Here is a 21761-nt window from a genome sequence, read left to right on the forward strand (position 1 = left end):
AAAATTGAACTATTTTACTATTTCCATGCTTAAGGAAAGCTGTACTTTCTTCGAGCTCCCATTTAAATCTAGAGATTCCAAAGTTGTTCTAATGTCAAAAATAAAGGAAATGACTCATGAATGCCAGTGCTCAGTAAAAAGGATAATTACACCATCAAGCAGTGACGCAATGGCCCTTGTTGCTGTCTGTAATGGAGAGATTGTAAGTTGGTTATGAAAATTACACTTTTTTTCTGTTTTGCTTTGACATTGTGACGTGGTTTTGTCACAATTTGAACAGACACGTGCATTCTTACGTAATGTTTTAACGGGAAACCAAACAGCATAATTTTATTTCCGAGTACGTATATATTCAGTTGTCCTTAGCCACCATTTTGCCAGAACAAAGTATATGTATATATTTAGTTTGGTACACGAAAAACAGTTTACATGTAAAAACCTTTGTGTGTGTGTGTGTGTTTTTTTTTTTATATATATATCTTTACATACTTACAAAAAATTGTAGAGGGTAACCGAAAATGAAAAAGGTGTCCTGCATAGCAGTCTTTCAAATTTCCTTTTAGCTAACAGGCAGTCGTGCAGAGGCGTGGGGCGAAAGCAACCAAAAAATTAGGAGCAGTTTGGGGGGGGGGGGGGGGAGCTTATTTAGCCGGCCTTTTGCATGCATTTGTATATTTACTCGTAAAACTCTTTGTCGTTGTCGTCTGAACAAAATGTACAGGAAAATTGCAAATGAAAAGAATAGGGTTTAGAGATAAAAGGTCAGATCAAATCAAGTAATGAGCTGAAACTAACATAGTTCACTTGACAATTGTATGTCGCGCTTAAAAATGGACAACGCTAAAAATTGTACAATACTAGTTTTATTAACACCATAGATAAATGACATTGGTCACTATTATGGAAAATCATATTTTAGAGTCAGCTATGTATAAAGCAATGATTATGCATACATTCTTGGGAACAGCAAAAATTGATTTAGGACAAACGTTCTAAGTATAGTGTTCATTCCGTGCAGTGAGGTATAAATAAAAGGTTCTGGAAGAAAAGGCACTTTAATAATAATAATAATAATAATAATAATAATAATTTATTTCTAGCGCATTACATTAAAAAATCTCAATGCTCTTACAGAATAAAAATGAGAAAAACGATAACGAAACCAATATAAGGAAAATATATTAAATTACAATGGATGATAAAATACTAAAATTCATTAAATACTAAAATTCATCATAAGATACTAAAATTCATTATAAAAATACTAAAGATCATTATTAAACAAAAACGTTTTAAGCTTAGTTTTAAACGTATCCACTGATGGGGCACTTCTCACATCAAGTGGGAGGCTATTCCACAGTGCTGGCGCACAAGATGAAAAAGCGCGTCCCCCGTAGGTCTTTGTCCTAAACACCGGTATGTGCAGTCGCAGGTGATCATTATTTGAACGAAGACATCTTATCGGTTGACGAGGATTAATCAGTTCCGCCAAGCACAAAAGTCATATGGGTACCCACAAGTTGCAGGTTAAAAATATTTGAATAACTCTATTAATTAATACCAGCTCTAATTTAAAGGAAAAAGTTATGAGAATAAAATAAAAGTTGTCTGCACGACGAAGCATGCCTTCACTGTTTAGACTGAGAGTCCTAAAGCTTTTTTAGCATGTATTCAAATATCCTATGACGATAAGCCCGCCACCCACCCCACCCCGCGCCGTATTGTTTTCACTCAGCGGCTGGTCAGCGGTCATGTTTATGAAGTAAACATGGCGATCACTTCCTGATCACCGTCCTTGGCCTTGTCGATCAAAAAATCAAAATCCCAGCGTGATATTGCCTCGAAGATGAAGCAGTTATGTTATTTGATTCGTACTTCACATTTGAGTAGAAGCTTAGGTGGCACAGGTTATTTCTTACGGTGGAATCGACGAGGGGAATTCGAACACTAGTTGTAGTGTTTGAATTGTTGGAAGAAATGGTCGCATGGGGATGTAGGAATGGTAAGTTTAACGAACAATTTCAAATTTTGCCGCTCGAATTGAAAGTAAAGTTCATTTGAATGCTTTCGTATGTATTTCTGACGGTTTTAGATCTACCTGCTCGATTTATATCTGCTACGCTTCATGTTGACAAGTCCCTCAAAATGGACGGCCAAACTTGGAGATTGCCGAAAATTAGGTACGTCCACGGAGTTATAAAGTTTTAGTAAAAGTCGGGCCGCAAAGTTTTTTTCTGTAGTTACCTTTTCTATGGCACCTACTTCCTAGCTATGTTAGTTGGATCAGTTAAGAACGCCTCACTTTTTCAAAAATTTACTTTGAATTTGATCGGTTTTCGCGTGTGTGACTTAAGCGAACCGATAAGGTGTCACCAAAGTCTTCCTGTTTTCTTGATTGAAACGTGATGTTCACGAAAGTCGCCTCGATGGATAAGACACAGTTAACATACATGGCTGTGGTATTTGTTCTTTGCTGAGTCCCGTAGTTTTTTGTAAATTGTCCTCCAAAGTTGTCTCAAATTTAAGTCTTAAAAAGTGTCACGACAGGCCTTCGCTCGATTGAAATTTAGTTTCCGTAAAACTCTGAAAAATAAAGAGATCCGATCAAACGGATTGTGGTTTTAGTATAGGTACATGAATGTCTTACAACACACAAGAAATGAGCTAAATCTGTGTCTCAAGCAAAATCGACCGGACCGCTCTTACAGAGACACTCTCTTAACAATGCGTTTTATTGTCATGTTTATGATCACCGCAGTTCGCGTGTTATTTAATATTTACCGATTATGGCTCCGAGCATACAACGACCGTCCAAGGGTGTAGTTTTGGGTTGACCATTTTGAAACAGTTACAAATTATGCCCATTTGGTGAAACAAGATCATTTTAACAGTACATCACTGCGCAGAGCCTTCAATAGTGTAACCAATAAAGTGGCCAGGGTTCGTGCCCGAGTCACAGTTGCTTGAGACCTGACCATAGTTAACTATGACCTGACCTGCCCTTCCTCCCGGGGGTGGGGTACTACCGTATAAAAGGGACCGGGGTGCTCGTCGTACCTTTAAGGGGTTAAAAAGCGGTTTTGGTACCTCTTGGGGTATTCAGCCTCGAAAGGTCCGCAGCGAGAGCTTTTGCGTTACCTTTTAGGGAACTGAGCCGAAAAAAAATATGGCAGGAGACAATGTGATGTTTTAGAATTGGTACCACCTAAGGGTGAACACATTTTCAAGCCACGCTCACAAAATAGGATCATGGTATCTCTTAAGGGCTCAATTCAAAATTTCTGAGGAGCAACCCAGTCCTTTTTATATGGGGTGTAATAGTGAGTAATAGTGTCTATCTTGCACAGAACTGTCCAGGATGGGTGCTAGTGGGTGTCTATTTCTATTTCGAACCTTAGTAGAAACCGCTGTGGTGGTCAAGTCCAATAATGACCAGCCATTAAAAACGGGATCATACCGCTGTGCCTCGCCATAATGAAAGGCATACAACTGATCACGGTAGTTTATCATCTGGTAACATCTCCAAATTCTAGCAGCCCGTCTGCAAAACTCTTCCACTCGTCTTTCTCTGGGAGATAACAGAAAGTGTGTTTCCCTCCACAAGCAACAATGACGCGGGTATCAAGCCCTTTTCTCGGCCACGGCGGGATATTTTCTTCACTTAAACAGCCAGGCAGCTCTGTAGCTTTGGAGATCAGCTTGAAACAATCAAAATTCTCTTGCACGAGCTCGTCTGTCACGACATCCAACAAAAAGTCACACGATAGGAAAGCCAGCCGCATGTGACGAAACAGTTTTTCAAACGATGCTTTTCGCTCGCTTTTGTCTAGTTCAATTCGATCCACTTTAATACGATCTTAAACATATCTGCTTTAAAAGAAACCGAAGTTTGGTCGTTTAAAATCCACCTCTCCACTTCTTTAGCTTCTAAATTTGAGAATTCATCCATTTCTGCAACAGATGCAAAGTTTTTTTTTTTTTTTTTTTTTTTTTTTTTTTTTTTTTGTTGGCGTGGATGAACTTTCTGGTGTTGGTGATCAGTTCGTCGCACTGGTACAACTCAGCAAAATAAAATGTTGAAATGCAGTTTGATTCAGACAACTGCTGTTGTAGAAATCGCCTGGATAGTTTTTTTAAGCCTGGAATGCGAAGAAATTTCGCTGCAGCGAACAGGAAGTCAGCCAGTCAGTCCGTTAGTCAGTCGGTCAGTCAGTCAGTCAGTCAGCCAGTCAGTCAGCCAGCCAGCCAGTCAGCCAGTCAGTTAACCACCCAGTCAGCCAGTCAGCCAGTCAGCCAGTCAGTCAGCCAGTCAGCCAGTCAGTCAGCCAGTCAGCCAGTCAGTCAGCCAGCCAGCCCGCCAGTCAGCCAGCCAGTCAGCCAGTTAGCCAGTCAGCCAGTTAGCCAGTTGGCCAGTCAGCCAGTTAGCCAGCCAGCCAGTCAGCCAGTCAGCCAGTGAGCTAGGCAGCCTGTCAACCAGTCAGCCAGCCCGCCAGTCAGCTAGCTACAAAGTCAGCCAGTCAGCAAGCCAGCCAGCCAGTCAGTCAGCCGATCAACCAGTCAGCCAGTCAGCCAGTCAGCCAGTCAGCCAGTCAGCCAGTCAGCCAGTCAGCCAGTCAGCCAGTCAGCCAGTCAGCCAGTCAGCCAGTCAGCCAGTCAGCCAGTCAGCCAGTCAGCCAGTCAGCCAGCCAAAGGCGGAAAACAGGGAGTGCGAGGCATGATGGTCAGGTGGCAAACACGAATGTGCAAGGACAAAAGGCCCATGACTCCACACGCACCGCGCACCAACCAAGGAGGGAAGCCTGGTAATCAGGCAGTTGCCTAATATGGCCATAATTTGGGAGGTAGGGAGAACTCTTAAATCGTAGATTTATGACATTTATATTACCATTAGGCTCCTGTTACCATGACAAACCGATGCCAAACGTGAATCTGTTAAATCGTAAAATCAACATCTGAATTCAAAAGGCGAGGTGAGCAGTCGTTTGGATAAACCAGCGGTTTACATGACAGAGTTGCTTAGCAACATCGGTTATCTTTCCTTATGAGAAGAGGATGACGTCAAAACTTTCTGAGTGGCCGAGCCTGTTATTTGAGAATGATGAGCCTGAGAATCGGCAACTGTTGCTGAATATTACATAAACGAAATGTTTCCCCTTTGTAGTGGAAGTCAGATCCCAATTTTGACACAACATGTGTAGTAATGTTTTTATTATCAGCGCAGTGGCCCCATGGTTACTGCGCTTGCCTCCGGATCGAGCTGCCCTGGTTCTAGCCCTGGCCGGGGACATTATGTTGTGTTCTTGGGCAAGACACTATACTTTCACAGTGTCTCTCTCCACCCAGGTATATAAATGGATACCGGCCAATTTAATGCTGAGAGAACCCTACAATGGACTAGTATCCCATCCAGGGGGGAGTAGAAATATTCCTTGCCGCTTCATGCTACGGAAACCGAGATAAGCACCGGCCTGATGGACCACTTGGCTTGTATGCAGACTTACCTTACCTACTTCATAGTGTTACATATAGCATTATCGTACATCAGTCAGTAAAGCATGATTGTGTTTATTACAGTTCATAGTTTACATAAGATTTCATGTTTATATTGAGGGCTTTGATTCAAAGAATTATAACAGGAAAAAATATGTAGAGTTTTGTATTTGTATTTGTTAGCACCTCTTTACTTGTAAATGATTTACACAACTGATTTACAAATCACAGTTTACATATGATTTCGTGTTTATATTGAGAGCTTTGATTCAAATTGTTACAACAGGAAAAAATATGTACATTTTTGTATTTGTATTTCTTAACACTTCTTTACTTGTAAATGATTTACACAATTTAAACTTCACAGTTTACGTAAGATTTCATGTTTTTACTCTTTAGTTTTAGCTCGAACTTTCGGCGTTAATTTATAATTTCACATGTAAAATTAAAAAATTGCCATGGCGACGTTTGGCGCCAAATTTCTCCGTACAATAGACAAGTCAAGAACCAACGATTGTCAGCGTAATTTGTCTTCCACGATGTTAAAAGTAATCAAATGGTATATTCGTGAAATTAAAAATGATTTCACTCGCGTTTTGTCAAAATTCGAGTAATTTAAGTTACAAGAATTTTGACAAAACGCAAGTGAAATTATTCCCTGATTTCACTCGTCACCATTTTATTACCCGTACTAAACTGAGCGCTTTCATTCAGAATCACATCACGAAAAATATATACTTTTTCACAAAGCAAGTTTGTATTTCAGAACACTTCTTTACTAGCAATAATTCTATTATCTTCTTTGCACAACCTATTAATAAGCGGTCTGCAGACATGTTTAGGACAACCCGCGTCGCCCATCATGAAATAAACCCGCTGGCGATAGCCCTCGCTGTTTTGGTCAGAAATGGTCAACGTGGCTGCGGAGGGTCATCGAGCAGAAACTCCCAGGCTATTATTGTCCTATGTATGAAAATATTTGGAATTGCCTTTTTTGTACTAATGGTTCAAGCTCAATTTTAATTCTGCGCGTTTCATTCTTTTTTGAAAGAGGCAAGACATCCAAAAAATGTTCCGTGGAAACCACCAACTTGATTGCTCTCAGCTTTTATTTCTTCGCGGAGTTTAGAAACAAAAAAAAAACGAATTTAGAAAAGCAATGTCGGAAAAAGGCGTTACAATGCCGGAAAAAAGAAACGAACAGCGCATTTCCTTTATTCTAATTCAACGCAAACTTCGCAAACTCCACAAACTCCACACTCTACGTCACATGAGCTCATCGGCCATCACAATCAGCGGCGTACCGCAAAGATATAGAATTACGTTTTTTCCAAATTTCAATTTTTTTTTTCTTAGGGGTTCTTACGGTGATATGTATATAGATTTAAGCCGCATAAAGCGAAACAAAAGTAGGTCATGGGCACTTAAAAATTAAATAATGTGAGATTCCTTGTCATTGAATATCTTCAAGAACTCAGTTAAAATTCTCAGGCAAAAAGTCCGCCATGACATTCCACTAAAGCGAGGAATTCTGCAATAAGCAAGAAGAAAGAATATAAATACTAGTAGCATTCAATAGATATTTTGCGGCCTCAGTCACGGTTTTCATAAGCACCTCCCAGCCCGGGGGGAAATCCCATATAAAAAAAGAAGGGGGTGCTCGTCGAAAATGAGAGGTTTCAAGAGCTGCCTATAGGAGGTACGAAGATCCTGTTTTGTGGGCGTGGCTTAAAATTTTTTTCACCCCTAAAGAGATATCAATTCTAAAACAGCACATTATCTCCTGTAATATTTCTTTCCGGGCCAATACCCTAGAATGTACTGCAAAAAACCCCTCTGAGGACCTTTTGAGACTGAATGCTCTAAGCGGTACCAAAACCACGTACGTTTTTGACCACGAAAAGGTACAATGAGCACCCCGGCTCTTTTTACATGGGAGTCCCCACCCCAGGCTCCCAGCCGACAAATGAAATATATGTCTGCCGCTTTGTAGACTATTATGTCTCGAGTTTCTATTATCATCCTTAACTATTTTTGTCTTCGATTCCCCAGCCGGAGCCACCCCCATGCGTTCAGGCTTTTTCAAATCCCCTGAGATTAACACTCTCGACGAACTCGAGACAAAATAGAGGGTTTCAGGGTCTCACCACTCTAAGTTTTAGGGTCTATGCGTTATTCAGAACTTCAGTTATTCCTCGAAATGTCTCACACAAATTAACAGAGACAAGCACAGAGCTGCCATATTGAACTATGTTGATGTACCTCTGTGGTACACCAATATGACTGCCAGAAAATAGTGTAAACATCTGGAACTTACTTTGGTTATCTAGGCCACTGATTATCTGTACTGGACAAACAAACGTTTACATAAACACTTTTACTACTACTTTAACTTTTTTAAAGGATTAACATATATATTTTTTGAGAAACGTCATCTTAACTTTACGCCACGCGCAGCCATAACTATGAAATTCGAAATGCGCTGTCTTTCAAACAAAACATGCTATTGAACTGAAAAGTTTATGTAGACATAAATTTGCCACCCCTTATTATATAGACACAAGTGTTTTACTGGAAAATACACCACTCGTAAAATTCATTCGAATTTACATCCGGGACCGCAGTTGCGTATTTTCCATATCTTCACTAGTGAGTGTATCCGGCGATGACGCCATTTCGGGCCACTGCATTGCTCGGCTGCCAAACTTTACCAAACGCCGGTTGAAAGATGTCGAGCGATAGGAAAGTTAAATTCACTGACATAAAATCGTTAAATAAAGAGCACGAAAATGCAAAAAAATGCCAAAATGACGAAAGAAAAAGGAGTTTCTTCAAAGTAATTATAAACCAAAGGAGAGCTACATGTATTCAGTCAAGATGTTCCAGCCGCCCAGCTGCAGTTCACATACCGTTTGTTCTTTCGATTGGCTTCTGTAGTTTTGTCTATATGATAAAAAGAACATTACACATTGGTTCAAAGATATGAATTTTATGTTGGTGAGGCAAAAACAATATCTCACCAGTGGGCGCAGCGAACGAGAGAGATTTTTTGCCACGAGAACATAAAACTTTTATCTTTGAACCATCGTGAAATATTTTCTTGTAATCTTTGTGTCATCTTTGAACCGCCGTCTAATATCGTCTATTTAAACCTGATGTGGATAAAAAGAGCTTTGGCGGCAATTTAGTTTTAGATTTTAGTACTCGAGACGTCACGTCATTTGACGAAATCGCGTGGATGCGTCGTGGGTAGTTGAGTCGTGTGTCATGGGTCATGCGTGAAGATGATGCAAGATTTTATCATGTAGGTCCAGATGGACCAGATGATGAAAAGTGCGTTAGTTATGTCAATCACGAAATTCGAAAGAATCTATTTATAAAACAGCTAATGGAATTTTTTTGAAAGGTTTACTCATCTTTATCATTGATAAGAATTTTATCAGCCCTCCTGGTGGATCCGTTCTCTATTTCCGAGAGTTTGGAACGGGTTCTTATGACTTCGCAGATATTCAGTAAATTGGGCATGTCAAATCGAGCGGTGAGGCGGATTTTTTGTTTGAATGTAAAAAATCTGAAAAGCGTGACACCGTCGAATTGGTACATCAGTACAGTAGGAATAAACCTTTATTACGGTTTCAGAAGCCATCTTGACGGGTAGGCAAGAAAAAAAAAACAATTACAGTGTTTGTATGGGAATCTGATGGCAAATAATTTTCTCCAAAAGTCGAATTCTGAACAATTTTATGAATTGCGGAGCTGAGATGCTGGGCACAAGATTTCATTGACCAAGCTTCCAGTCGTGTTTTTAATTTTCATACCTTTGTCTATTTTTTGAATTTGTGCGCGGCTTATAAGTTCGCGCCACTTTACATACATAGTCAAATGTATGTAAAATTAAAAACGGGATTTGACGCTTTTCAGCACAGCTGCTTCCCTCAAATTTGGACAATTCGATCCCATGTCTAGTATCTTTACTCTGTCATTTATAAAATGAACTGTTCAGAATTCAATTTTAAGAAACTTATTTGCCATCGGATGCCCATTCAAACACTGTAATTTCTGTTGTGTGTTGGCTACCCGTCTGTTAAAGATTGCTCCTGCTCCAGAATGACTGACATGTGTAATTTTGTCCAGACAAAATTAGTTTAGGATGTTGTAACAGATCAGAATAAAATCGAACGAGTGAGAGAAATTTAAAACGCAGGTTTATTTCTACGGTTAGGCCTACTGTCCACAGTGATACGTCACGAAAACGGACCGGAGCTTTTCCAAAACTCTTTTCAAACGTTAACAAGATGAATTCGTAAACGCCGGCTTTGCGTTTTAGTGTGGGCGGAAAGCATTTTCAAAACGGAGCTTTTCGGAAACGATGGCGTACATACATACATACTTTATTCGTGCCAAAAAGGGCTATTCGGATTAATAAAGATTTAAAAAAAAATTAAATTACATGTTATTAAAAAATTATATGTACAACTCAATTAATTAATTAATTAATTAATTAACTAATAAGCGTCACGATAATCCTAATTTCCCTGACCAAGTTTTCCTCAAACACAAATGCAAAGTGCCCGCTGATTGGTGCGTTTTTAAATTCCTCCAGCGTAGCGCGGACGGAAAACATTTGGTGCGTTTTCAGAGTGTAACGTCCGTTTTCAAATTTCTCCGACGTAGTGTGAGCGGGGCCTGAATGTACAACTTGAATGGAGCTGAATTGGTTCGACCCTCAATTGAAAATTGCTCCAATGCACTCCTCATAATCTGGACCATTTGGAATTATATGGTAAGATCTTGCATTATCTTCACGCACGACCTACGATCTACGACACACGACCCTCGACACACCACCCACGCAGATTGGACAATACAAATCTCTCATAAACGTGCGACCGTAATTTCTGCAATTAGAAAAAGCTAATGATCGGCGAGCGTTGAAAACCAATAACTCACCTTGGTAACTTATTTTTCTGTCCCTTTCTAAGTCTGCAATCACTATCAGTTCGTTTAATTCCTCCGTTGGAATTCTCTTGTCCATATTTAATAGAATGTAGCGTAGCTCGGCTGAATCGATGTAGCCCTTGTTATCGGCGTCGAAAATTCTGAACGCTAGCATTGTGTCGGCTTCTCGTTCATCTGGTTTCTTCTGGTCTTCCATTAGTTTAACAAACTCTGGGAAATCGATGACGCCGTTTCCTAAAGGTGTGCAAATCCCAAGTGGATCGTGAGATAAACCGCAAAATGCAAAAAATAAACGTCCGCTAAATTAAATTAATGTACCTTAATTACAGTTCTCTCACCTGTCCGTGGCAACCTTTTTCTTCGCGTTCGAAAAGAAACACGAGTAAATGTTTTTATAAGGTTTAGAGTTTTCACAACGATGCTACAATTCCAGGTACTGAATCTAACATCAAGACGGTCCATGGCTGATTCTTCGTGAAGGAATGGAATGACTTGATTATCAGACTTACCAGACTTTTAACAAACTTTCGACCAATCAGCGAGCTGATATTATTTTTAGCATTTATTGTATTACTCGAACAAAATGCAGGACAACTGTCCTTGTATCACTATAGATCCCTGTGGCAAAATAAAGAAAATCCCTCACGCAAAAATAACTGAGAAAAACAGGCAATACGCTTTTAAAGGAGTGAAGCACACGGATAAAGATGGACCAGCTGATACACTGAGGCGGGAAAGAATTTCACAAATGAGAGCCATAACAATTCTACATCTGGAGACAACACTTAGCACTTAATGACTGGCCCCAAGGGAAACAGTGAGTTTTGTTTCCCCGAGACCCAAAAATAGAAAAAAAATTGCGAAAAAATGATTTGCTTGACGCCCTTGCATACAGTGGCTGCGCTCGCAAAACGAGCAGCTGCCAAAACCGAGCTGTCCTATCGAAACAACACCATAATAGTCTTTTTCTTCGCAGTTAACAAAAAATAGAGAGTATTAAAGTTGCTTTGGCTTCTTCTAATGCTTAACTTAAGAATTCTGGGTTTGCTTTGATCACAAACAGCATATTTTGTTGTAAATTACACAGATATTTTCCTACGTGGCGACAGCGATCGAAGAGCAAGTTGCCGAACGCGGGCGACCCATTTTTGGCGCCAAACTAAAAGCTTGGAGACACAAAACGTTCACATTTTCCCTTTTGTTAATCTGATGTGTTTTTACGATTATAAATCCCTCTCCTTGAATAATGAATGCCGTCTCTAATGAGAAACGTTGTCCTACTACAGTGGCGTTTTGACAAAAGGCCGACTATTACACAAATTTGCCGCGGTTTCAAGGAGCACAACCTGATCACGCGTGAGTCGAAGGTTCAAGTTGTTGTTTCCCTAGGAAGTTAAATTGAGTTTTGACCCATCACATTTGACACGTGCAACTTAAGTATTGTCTTTATTTTGTTAACTGCTAAGAAAAAAACTGTTATCGTGTCGTTTCGGTAGGACATCTCGGCTTGACTGTCGCTCGTGCAAACAGCGAGTTTTGTTTCCCCTCGACCCTCAATGTTCCCTCATTGAGGGTCTCGGGGAAACAAAACTCACCGTTTCCCTTGGAACCAGTCATTAAGTGTTTATTATACCCTGTCAGCCTCAAAGACAGTTTTAAATTGGACGAAACCGAATCACGTGACGCACTTGTTTAACTCCCTAGGAGAACACAGCAGCCATTTATTTTACCCACTAATGTCGCTCACTGATCGAGGAAGTTTCTTTCAAACGAATAAGATTTTATTTTTGAGTACTTGTGTAACGTTTTGCACATTACTTTATTCCTCCCCATAAATCAACAGGTGGAATAAGCAATTATTTGACTTTCAAACGCACGAGATTTCTATTTTTGAGGACTTATATAACGTTTCTTTCATTGCTTTATACCTGCACAACTAAAGTAGACAACTATTTCACTTTTGCATACAGAAGAATTTAGTAAGACTCAACTAACAATTTTGCCGGGGGAAAAAGGCTATGTGCCCTTTGGACCAGTCACTAAGTGTTATTAAGAACTGAACAAACTATCAAAAACACCAATGTACATGACTTGGAAAGTACAGTAAAACCTGCGTGCAAGAACCTAGTGGTGTAAGAACCTGCTGGCAGAAATTTGCCATTTTTATACCCAAAAATATGAGAACCTGTCAGCAGCCAAGTAAAGAAGCAAGATCAAGCAGGTTCTTATATGTGTGTTACAGCTAAATTATGATAAAGATTTTAACCAAGGAGTGTGACTTTGAGATTGCAAATTTATTTTACACGAAAATACATTATACAGTTGTGAATAAATACAGTATATTTAACCAAACCCAAGTTTATTTATTTTTCTGGTTATCAACGACAATATCTCTTTCATAGAAATTTTAAGAACTTACTTAGCCTAAATTGTCAATAACTACCCCAAAATACAAGAACTTATTTTGCCAGACTTCAAAAAATATAGGTTCCTAACCGGGGTTTTTTACTGTAGCAATTTTCCATCTGGAGAAAACTTCACAAATATAATAAAGGAAACAACATAAAGCCTCTGGTTATGATACATCCCAATGCATGTGATTAAAAATCATTTCACCTCACTCGGCTTCTCTTAAGTTTCAGTTATCGCCTTGTTAACAAAATTTCTTCCACCATCAATTGGAATAATTCAATCTTTTTTACTAAATAAATTGAAACATCACAGTGTTGGAAACTGAATTCGACAGCACTCACCATTCGGGCGAGTCTCCCTCCCGGGGTAATTTTCAATCGCCCAGAAGGCCAAATGAAAATGGAAAATAAACAGGAGAGTTTTTAATATTTGAGCTGAAATAATTTCCCTAAAATAAAAATCGTACTCGTCAAACGGGCGAGTGATCGATGATTTGTACTCGCCCGACCCTTTTAACACTCGAATGGGCGACCGGGCAAGCGCTAATTTCCAATCCTGGCATTATGGCACAGCAGTGGATTAAAAGCAATTTTTCTAGGCGCCAACAACTTAATGTAACTGGTTCCCCAAAGAAAACCGTCAAGCCTAGTGTCCCGAAAGGTTCTATGTTAGGTCCTTTTATTTCATAATCTAATTGTTACATAAAACTAGTAGATTAGACTGCTGGCAAGCTGTTTTTCTCTCGAAATTACACAGGGATCACGAAACTAGAAGGGTGTGGCATTCGCCCATACTGCCATTATGCGCTCGTATTTACGGATAAACACTCGCCTGTCCCTAAGATCGATCAGACCAGCAGTCAACTAGTACACCGACTCAGTCTCATAAACGTCTTTTTTTATCAACCGTTTCCGCTGTTTGATCATTAAACGTTGGTCGCGCTGACTGAAGCGCGTCACATTTGTAATCGCTTCACTTAAGTTACTGAAGCTTGGAAGTTAAGATGACTTTTTATGAGAATGATATATATTTCTTTTATTTTCTTGGGCAAGACATGGTAGATCAAAGACTACTGCAAAACTGACACAACGTAGTATATCTAAAACAGAAATTACGAACTGCTTATTAACCAAGAGTGAGGTCTTTGCAGGAAAATCTCAGACAGAGACCTTGCCGTATTGACCGAGCGATAGCGAGGACAATACGGCAATATCCTAGACTTAGAGTGATGTGTTCCGAATAAATGAAAAATTCATTCAGCACCTGTCCACTGTGTTTACTTGCCGAGATGGCAAAGGTGGTGAGCTTAGTAACCATGCCTCGAAAATGTTATATTCCCCGCCTGGCCCGGTTAATATAGCGTCATATAAGGAATCGCTCAACCAATCAGATTGCTGTTCAGCTCTGAAATTATACTAAAATAAAATATTATATAACGGTGGATGCCGTAACACATATACGCATCCACCATTATATAATATTGTAATTTATTATATAAACACCAGTGAAATACCAGGATTTTTCCTTTGACTAAAAAATCATATCATCATCGCGCGCTGTGAAGATACTATTTTTATCTTTCACACTGAGAAGATATCCTTCCTTTTTGATAACATTTTTCTTTTGTTCCTTTAACTACACTTAAATTTGTTGATGTATGATCAAAACATCTTCGGATCTTCTTCGGTCGTCTTCGGCAATCTTCGGAAACTGTTCTGAAATGTTCGGAAGCGTTCGTCCGGACTTCGGAACAATTTTAGAAAATCTTCGGAAATCTTCGAAAAATTCGTATCCACGCGCGGGCATGTAATATCCTCTATTTCATTTTCATAAATTAGGGACAACTAAACCTGAAGAAGGCTGGTCTGGCCAGCTGAAATGTTGTTTTAAATGTTCGACGTTGTGTGCGGTCAGCCTTGCAGTAGTCTTTGACTTATCATTGTTTTACTTTTCAAGTTTGGCTGATTAGATCTCCTTTGAAATCCAACGTTCAATCAAGCAGGATCTTCGTTCATGGCTTTGCAGTTTGATAATTTAGTTTGTGATTAAATGGTAGCCGATTGAAACTGACCAGTTGATTGTTAAATTTAAGTTCGTCTGTGTGAAAGGCGTTAGGGAGAATTGAGTAGAATCACCAGATAAATGTAGCCTATTATTCAATGGCCTACGTCTAAGTAAATTTTCCCCGAGCAAAAAAATAGGTCCACTATGCGTACATGTGTTGCTCTCAAGTTATTCCAGTTAGTATAGTCAATCGTATGAATGCAAGGGCAATTAAGAATTTATACTATAACTGATATTTGAAAATTCTCTCAAAATTGCACGAGCGAGTGCAATTTAAAATAGTATGAGTAGTATAAATCCATAATTATTGCTGGACATTTCATGCGATAAGTCATTTATTATACGACTGAGAAAGCTACGTCTGCGTGCGCGAGTTAATTTGCACTGCAGTGCACATTGAAAATTTACGATAAAATGGCCTGCTCTCAGCCAGTCACAATTAAGTTATTTTCTCAATCATATAAAATACGAGTTATTTTACTCCCTCGTGATTATGTATCCTTGTAACATCAGTTAATACAACAATCGAGAGAGGTAAGGCAAACAACCTCGTTCCTATGGTATTTTCCCTTGCTTGGGGCCACCCCGGTCCCAAGCAACGAAATTATCACTGAAAACATCAAAAGTAACAATCTAAACGACGGTAGGAAAGAAACAAAACGTTTAGTTGAATAATGTACCTGGTTCGGATCGATGGCAGAAGTGTCAAACTCAGGCTACTGGTTTCTTTGCAAAAAATAATCTATTTGCATATTATACCTTACCAGAGAAAAATTACTTTTGCTATTTATGATGAAACAAATAGAGCACAAAGGAGGAATAAATAGCTTTAGTATAATTTCCAGAGGTGAATATTAGAATTAGACATTCTGATTGGTCGAAAAGCTCGGCTTATGACGTTATATTCACCGCGCTAAGCGATAAATATAACATTTCTAAGCTTGGTTACTAAGCTCGCCACCTTTGCCATCTCGGCAAGTAACATGGCGGACATATGTTGAATGAAATTTTCATTTATTCGAAGGACATCACTCCAAGTCCATTAATGTATTTAAAAGGATGGAGAAATTTCAAAATGACCGCTGTCGCCCTTTGAACAAATATATTTTTAAGAACTCGTAATCCAGGCATTCAAGAATCGTAAACGTAGTGGTTACGTTCATTGCCGGGTAACCCGTAAACACTGACCCCGGGCCGTGGACCCGGGTCCACGGAGTACCCCTACGGACCCCCTCTACGGACCATGCCCTCCCCCCCCAAAAAAAGAATAAAAATAAGGAAAAAATACTTCACTTATGGGTTGTCTAATAGATTACTTGTGTCGGAGAATTTTCGAGTATTACACTGTGCAAATGTAATTAACACCCCACTCCCCCCCCCCCGCCCAAAAAAAATGTGCCTAAAAGCTGTTTTCAGCGTATGCCGATAGCGAAAAGAAGGAAAGTTCTTACCTTACATTCGTGGCTCAATCTGGCTATGGAAGACGTGTTTTTAGATCGTTTAAGTTTGTTTGTTTGTTGTATCTGTAATTCCGCTGAGCATGCAAATTATAACCAAATGGTGGAGGAGAAAGAGCACAAATTTCGAGGCTTCTCAGAGGCTTCCCGGAGGCTTCCTGGAGGCTTCCCGGTCTTTCATATACAGTATGGTCTCAGCAAAGGAAATGGCAATGTGTAACGATATAACTTGCGCCCGAGCCTGAACCCAAGAATGGTACATTTGTAAAATGTAACGTTAGAAATTTCGCCGACACGATCTATTAGATAACCCATAACTGAAATATTTATTTCTCATTTTTTATTCTATTTTGGGGGGGGGGGGTGGTCCATAGAGTGGGTCCGTAGGGGTAGTCTGTGGATTGGCCCATAGGTTGCCGAAAACACTGATCCCCGGTTCGCGGACCCCATTACGGACCGGTTCCGCGGACCGGGGGTCAGTGTTTTCGGGTTACCCTTAATTGCCAGCAGGTCAGATCGATTGACCGAAATTTATTTTTCTTCAAACTAAAGCTATTCATTTTTAGACGTTGATGACAACTGTGAATGAAGTTAACAACGATAAAACAAAGGTACCGAATGACTTTATTTTTCGTAGTGTTTCGCTTGATTGTTTTAATGCCAAACTCCATGAGTAAATTGATTCACAATCGATGTACATGTAAGCTTAATATTAAAATTACGGCTGCATGCATGTATGTAAACGAACAATTTCGTCTGTGTTTTTATGTTTTTGTCCGTTATTTAATTTATTTTGTAGCTCTTGATATTCACCTCTGACAATTATACTGAAACAATTGTTTGCCTCAAGCTCAGTGAACATTGGTGGATATTCACCTCGACTTCGTCTCGGTGAATATTCACCAATGTTCACTTCGCCTTCGGTGAATAATTGTTAATTTCAAACATATCGTGTGGTCTCTGAAAGCTATATCTCTAAATGACGATTCGTTTACACAACATGAAGCGTAAGAAGACCTAAGAACTGAGGTGAGGCGACTGGTTTTTTTTTACAATAACTGATAACTGATAAACGTGCAGGTGGATGGCACACCAATAACAACTAATTCTACTAAACTCACTCCTCTAATTTTTTGTGCATTCCCCAAGACAAATTGAGCTACTTTGAGATACAATTCAATACAACGAGAGAAAGCAGGGAAAAGAACGAAATCTCTAGCGACAGGCAAATGATCGCAGCGCTGCCAGATTTTCTTCTTCTTTGAGCTAAATAATCTTGTGCGGCTCAGACAAGTAGATGATCTATATATTATTTATAAATGTTCTATAACCCCAGGGGAGGCTCCCAGATAAAAAGGACAGGAGTGCTCGTCGGGAATTTTGAAAACAATCCCTAAGAGGTACCAAGATCCTGTTTTGTGAGCGTGGTTTGAAATTTTTTTCACCCCTAAGATGTTCCAATTCTAAAATAATACATTACCTCCTGTCATATTTTTTTTCGGTTCAATACCCTAAAAGGTGCTATAAAAGCTCCCGCTGTGGACGTTTTGAGGCTGAAAATCTTATAGAGGTACTAAAACCGCGTTTTTAAGCCCTGAAAGGTACCACGAGCACCCCTGTCCTTTTTATATGAAAGTTACCCCCTGGCAGTAATTTGTAAAATTCTTGAGGTATTTTATAAGAAAGCTTTTGATTGTAATTTTCAGTGGCCTGTCAGTTTTAAAAACCTCTTACAAAACTCACCGTCATAATCAACTTCATTGATCATTGTTTGCAGTTCTTCCTCAGTCGGGTTGAACCCTAGAGAACGCATTATGGAACCCAGTTCCCTTGTAGTTATGATCCCATTTTCATCTCGGTCAAACAACGAGAAGGCGTCCTTGTATTCTGAATATCGAGAAAAAAATATTTCTGAAGTTTTCAAGGCTAAAAACGAAGGTAAGTGTTGCCTCTAGTTTTCAAACCAATATAAAGGAGGCGTTGTGTATCGAATGGGAGAATGCAACTCTAAATAATACAAAGTAGAAATGTTAAAAATTTATATAGCGCGGCTTTCCATGAAATAATCAATTGCGCTTTACATTATAAAAATTAAAACTAATTCTAAAAGAAGTAAATCTGCAATGGTTGCTAAAAAATTACAAAAGAAACAAACCAACAGCTTAAGAACTCAGATTTAACTCTTTCTTTTTAATCCTTGTGTTATTTATTTATTTTTTTATTATTTAGTTAGTTAGTTAGTTAGTTAGTTAGGTATTTATTAAGTTACTTTTTTATCGCTTTTTTTTATAAATTGTTTAGTTTTGTTATGCATCGCAAATATTTAACGTAATTGTTAGCTCAAGAGTACGGCGTAATTTTAATGACCTTATTTAATATAACGTGATTGTACAATGAAATTCAAATTACGCAACGAGCGTTTGCGATTGAAAATGACATAGGAATGTCAAAACATGGATATTAAAATTCAAAAGAAAATAGAAATAGAAAACGGATAAGGCAAAAAAGTGAAAAATAGACTAAATATTGTTGAGGCTTTTTACATGTAAAAGATTGTTGTAACTCTTATCTTTTTTTCTTTTTTAACGAAGCCAGGAGTATATTTCAACAAATTAAAAATTATGGGTTACACAGGACTGACTGTTTCTTATAAACACGAACCTGTACTACAACAAAAAAAGCAATTAAGTTTAAACAGGCTCCGAGATGTATGCAATAGTTTAAAACCCAATAAGAAAACCACAGTGAGTATTTTGCTTTACCTTCAATTTGCTCGTCAGAGAGTTTTTCCTAAAAAGAAACAAATATCATTTAATTAGTTTAAGCCTCTCGAATATTACTGAATTGGGTTATGACCGGCTAAGGAAAGATATTTGGACAGTCACATACCTAATTGAGAAGTTTAGGTTAATACGCAGTTCAAAATTTAAGTTCAATTCTGCTTAACTAGTAACAATATCGTCTTAGTCCTATCCTGTGTCTTAAAAGATTTCGTTTTGGTAAAGTATGCTCAATTTTCTCTAAGTGAAATTCCGAAAATTTGACCAAAACATCAAAAATTATTTCGCGTCGCGTTAATATCAGTGATATGAGGTTAACGTTTGGATTTAATAAAGTTCATGGGGTGGGAAAGCAATAGTTATCTTCTAAATGATGTTTTTCACTTACATTTTATATCGTGTTTTCATTTAATTTGTACGCGCGCAGCAGATAACCAAAACTAAAGATTGCCTCTCAGCCTCTTTCCGAGGAACATGAGAACGAGATTAATTTTGTCCGCCATCCTCATATTTGGAGATGATTGTTTGATTGTGTCAATAAAAAAGCTTAATTTTTTTTTAAAAAACAAATAACATAATATATAGTATATATATAATTTAACACTTTTATGTCAACTGAGGCTCAAGTTTAAAATATTTATTCTGTTTTAGGGTTATCTTTCGGCCAAGCATGAAATAACTTCATCATCTCGCGGCAGATGCCATATTTTTGTGGCTGTAATTATATTTTTTTTCTGGCATATTTTATCAGCTAACGACAAATGAGACGCTGGTCTGTTGTTTGAATAATAAAAATGAATTCAAGCACAGAACGGTTTCGGTGTTTTGCGCTAGATCCATCTGCCGACCCTTTGATTGACAACAAAAACCATTTCCGCGATTCATCAAGCAATTCACCATGTGGTCTGAAAGCCTTAATTATTAGCATTAGCAATCGGCGCTGTAAAAATAATAAAGGCAAAAAACTCATTTTCAATTAATTCTAATTTCTAATATAGATTCTTAGGATATTTAAAATTTTTTTTATTGCTGGTCGAGAATGATTAGTTGAAAAATTTCCTTGTAGTAAGTTCTAAGCAAACCTTTCCCAGTCTAACTTAGAAGCTAAAAACCAACTGAATCAAGCAAATGCCTGTCAACATGAATTTTCTCATACGTTTTCCAAATAAGAAGCAAAAAATATTCCTTGAACCTTAATCAGGATCTGATTCTTCCATTGACATTTCACCTCGAAGTAAATAAAAAGTGATTTACACCACTGTATCAACTCTCATGAGTTTTCTCGCTGAAAAGAAAAACAAGATTTGAATTTGCCTATTTTTTATATACGTTTTGTGTTTTCAAGGTTGCTACGGACACAGTGTTTGCCATTTATGAGTAATAGTATTTTTTGCATCATAAAACACTCTATGAAGAAATATAAATACTGCTTGGTGACAACAAGGGACAACTTACCATGGCGACAAAAAAGAAAGCAGCTCAGATGCGAAGGGCAAGACTCGATGCTTTGGAAAACAATTTTACACATCCTCATGTTTACAAATAGGCTTTTTCAAGGACTTTTGGAAACAAGTAATTTCATTGGTCGCGGAAATTCTATTTAACAAAGGATACAGGTGACGCCCTTGACAATAATAGTGAAGACTCAATTTTGTTGGGTAGTCAAATGGCAATCAATTTTGCGCATCTGTTTTCTATTAGGAAAAACTCTGCGAGGAAGCGCGCTGAAAGCTTTTCTTCTATTTAACAATTAGATCATGAGCGTGAGATTTCTATGTGCTGATAGTTGATAAGGTCAAGAGCCGAAACAATTATTAGCTCACAGAAATAGAGAGCAAACAATGCAATTTCCTTCAGATGTCGATTTCAAAGATTCCTCCTCATATCAAGAAGCATTAAAATTCACGCTTTAGCAAGATCGTGCAGAACGGAAGCGTCATTCGGAACTTACAGTTGTGTACGCGAGATCATCAGTCTTTCAACAGCTTCGAGCTTTTCAAGTCAAGTGACGGTAAATGCCCAGTAATTGTTCTAACTATTTCTCCGAAAGAGTTCCAAAACTTCAGAAAAACGAGAAAACGTGGCCATGTTGAAGATGACCACCAAACATTGCACACTTATGGCTGACAGTGTACTATAGCTCAGCCAATCAGATTACAGTATTTGCGTTAGTGTGCAAATAGAAACACAAAGCCAGCACGAAATGACGACGTTAGTAAAGAGAATTTACGTCTTAATAATCAAAATAACAGTGATTTTCCTTTCTGGCTGACTGACTGTCTAGCTGACTGGTTAACTGATGGCTGACTGACTAACAGAGTGACCGACTGACTGACTGGCTGACTGACCGGCTGACTGGCTGACTGACTGGCTGACAGTCTGAATGACTGACTGGCTGACAGTCTGAATGACTGACTAGCTGACTGACTGGCTAACTGACTGGCTGGCTGACTGGCTGACTGACTGGCTGACTGACTGGCGGACTGGCTGACTGTCTGACTGACTGACTCACTGACTGACTGACTAACTGGCTGACTGACTGACTGACTGGCTGACTGACTGACTGGCTGACTGGCTGACTGGCTGACTGGCTGACTGA

General features: G+C 38.8%; 1 protein-coding gene and 1 pseudogene across 1 annotated transcript; one reads left to right on the forward strand and one right to left on the reverse strand.

Moving 5' to 3' along the window:
• LOC145468381 (uncharacterized) overlaps nt 1-356 on the forward strand; it is a 2283-nt pseudogene extending 1927 nt beyond the window's left edge.
• Nucleotides 357-5957: 5601 nt separating this feature from the next.
• Nucleotides 5958-20533, reverse strand: LOC145467279 (neo-calmodulin-like). The gene is made up of 5 exons (XM_081450824.1): nt 20492-20533; nt 19145-19172; nt 18126-18269; nt 10441-10683; nt 5958-7021 (listed from the first exon to the last, which is right to left on the reverse strand). The coding sequence occupies exons 1-5, from the start codon at nt 20531-20533 to the stop codon at nt 6978-6980; spliced, it is 501 nt and encodes a 166-aa protein (XP_081306950.1). The 3' UTR covers nt 5958-6977.
• Nucleotides 20534-21761: the final 1228 nt, after the last annotated feature.

Source organism: Orbicella franksi, chromosome 14 (assembly GCF_964199315.1).
Source record: "Orbicella franksi chromosome 14, jaOrbFran1.1, whole genome shotgun sequence".
NCBI lineage: Eukaryota > Metazoa > Cnidaria > Anthozoa > Scleractinia > Merulinidae > Orbicella > Orbicella franksi.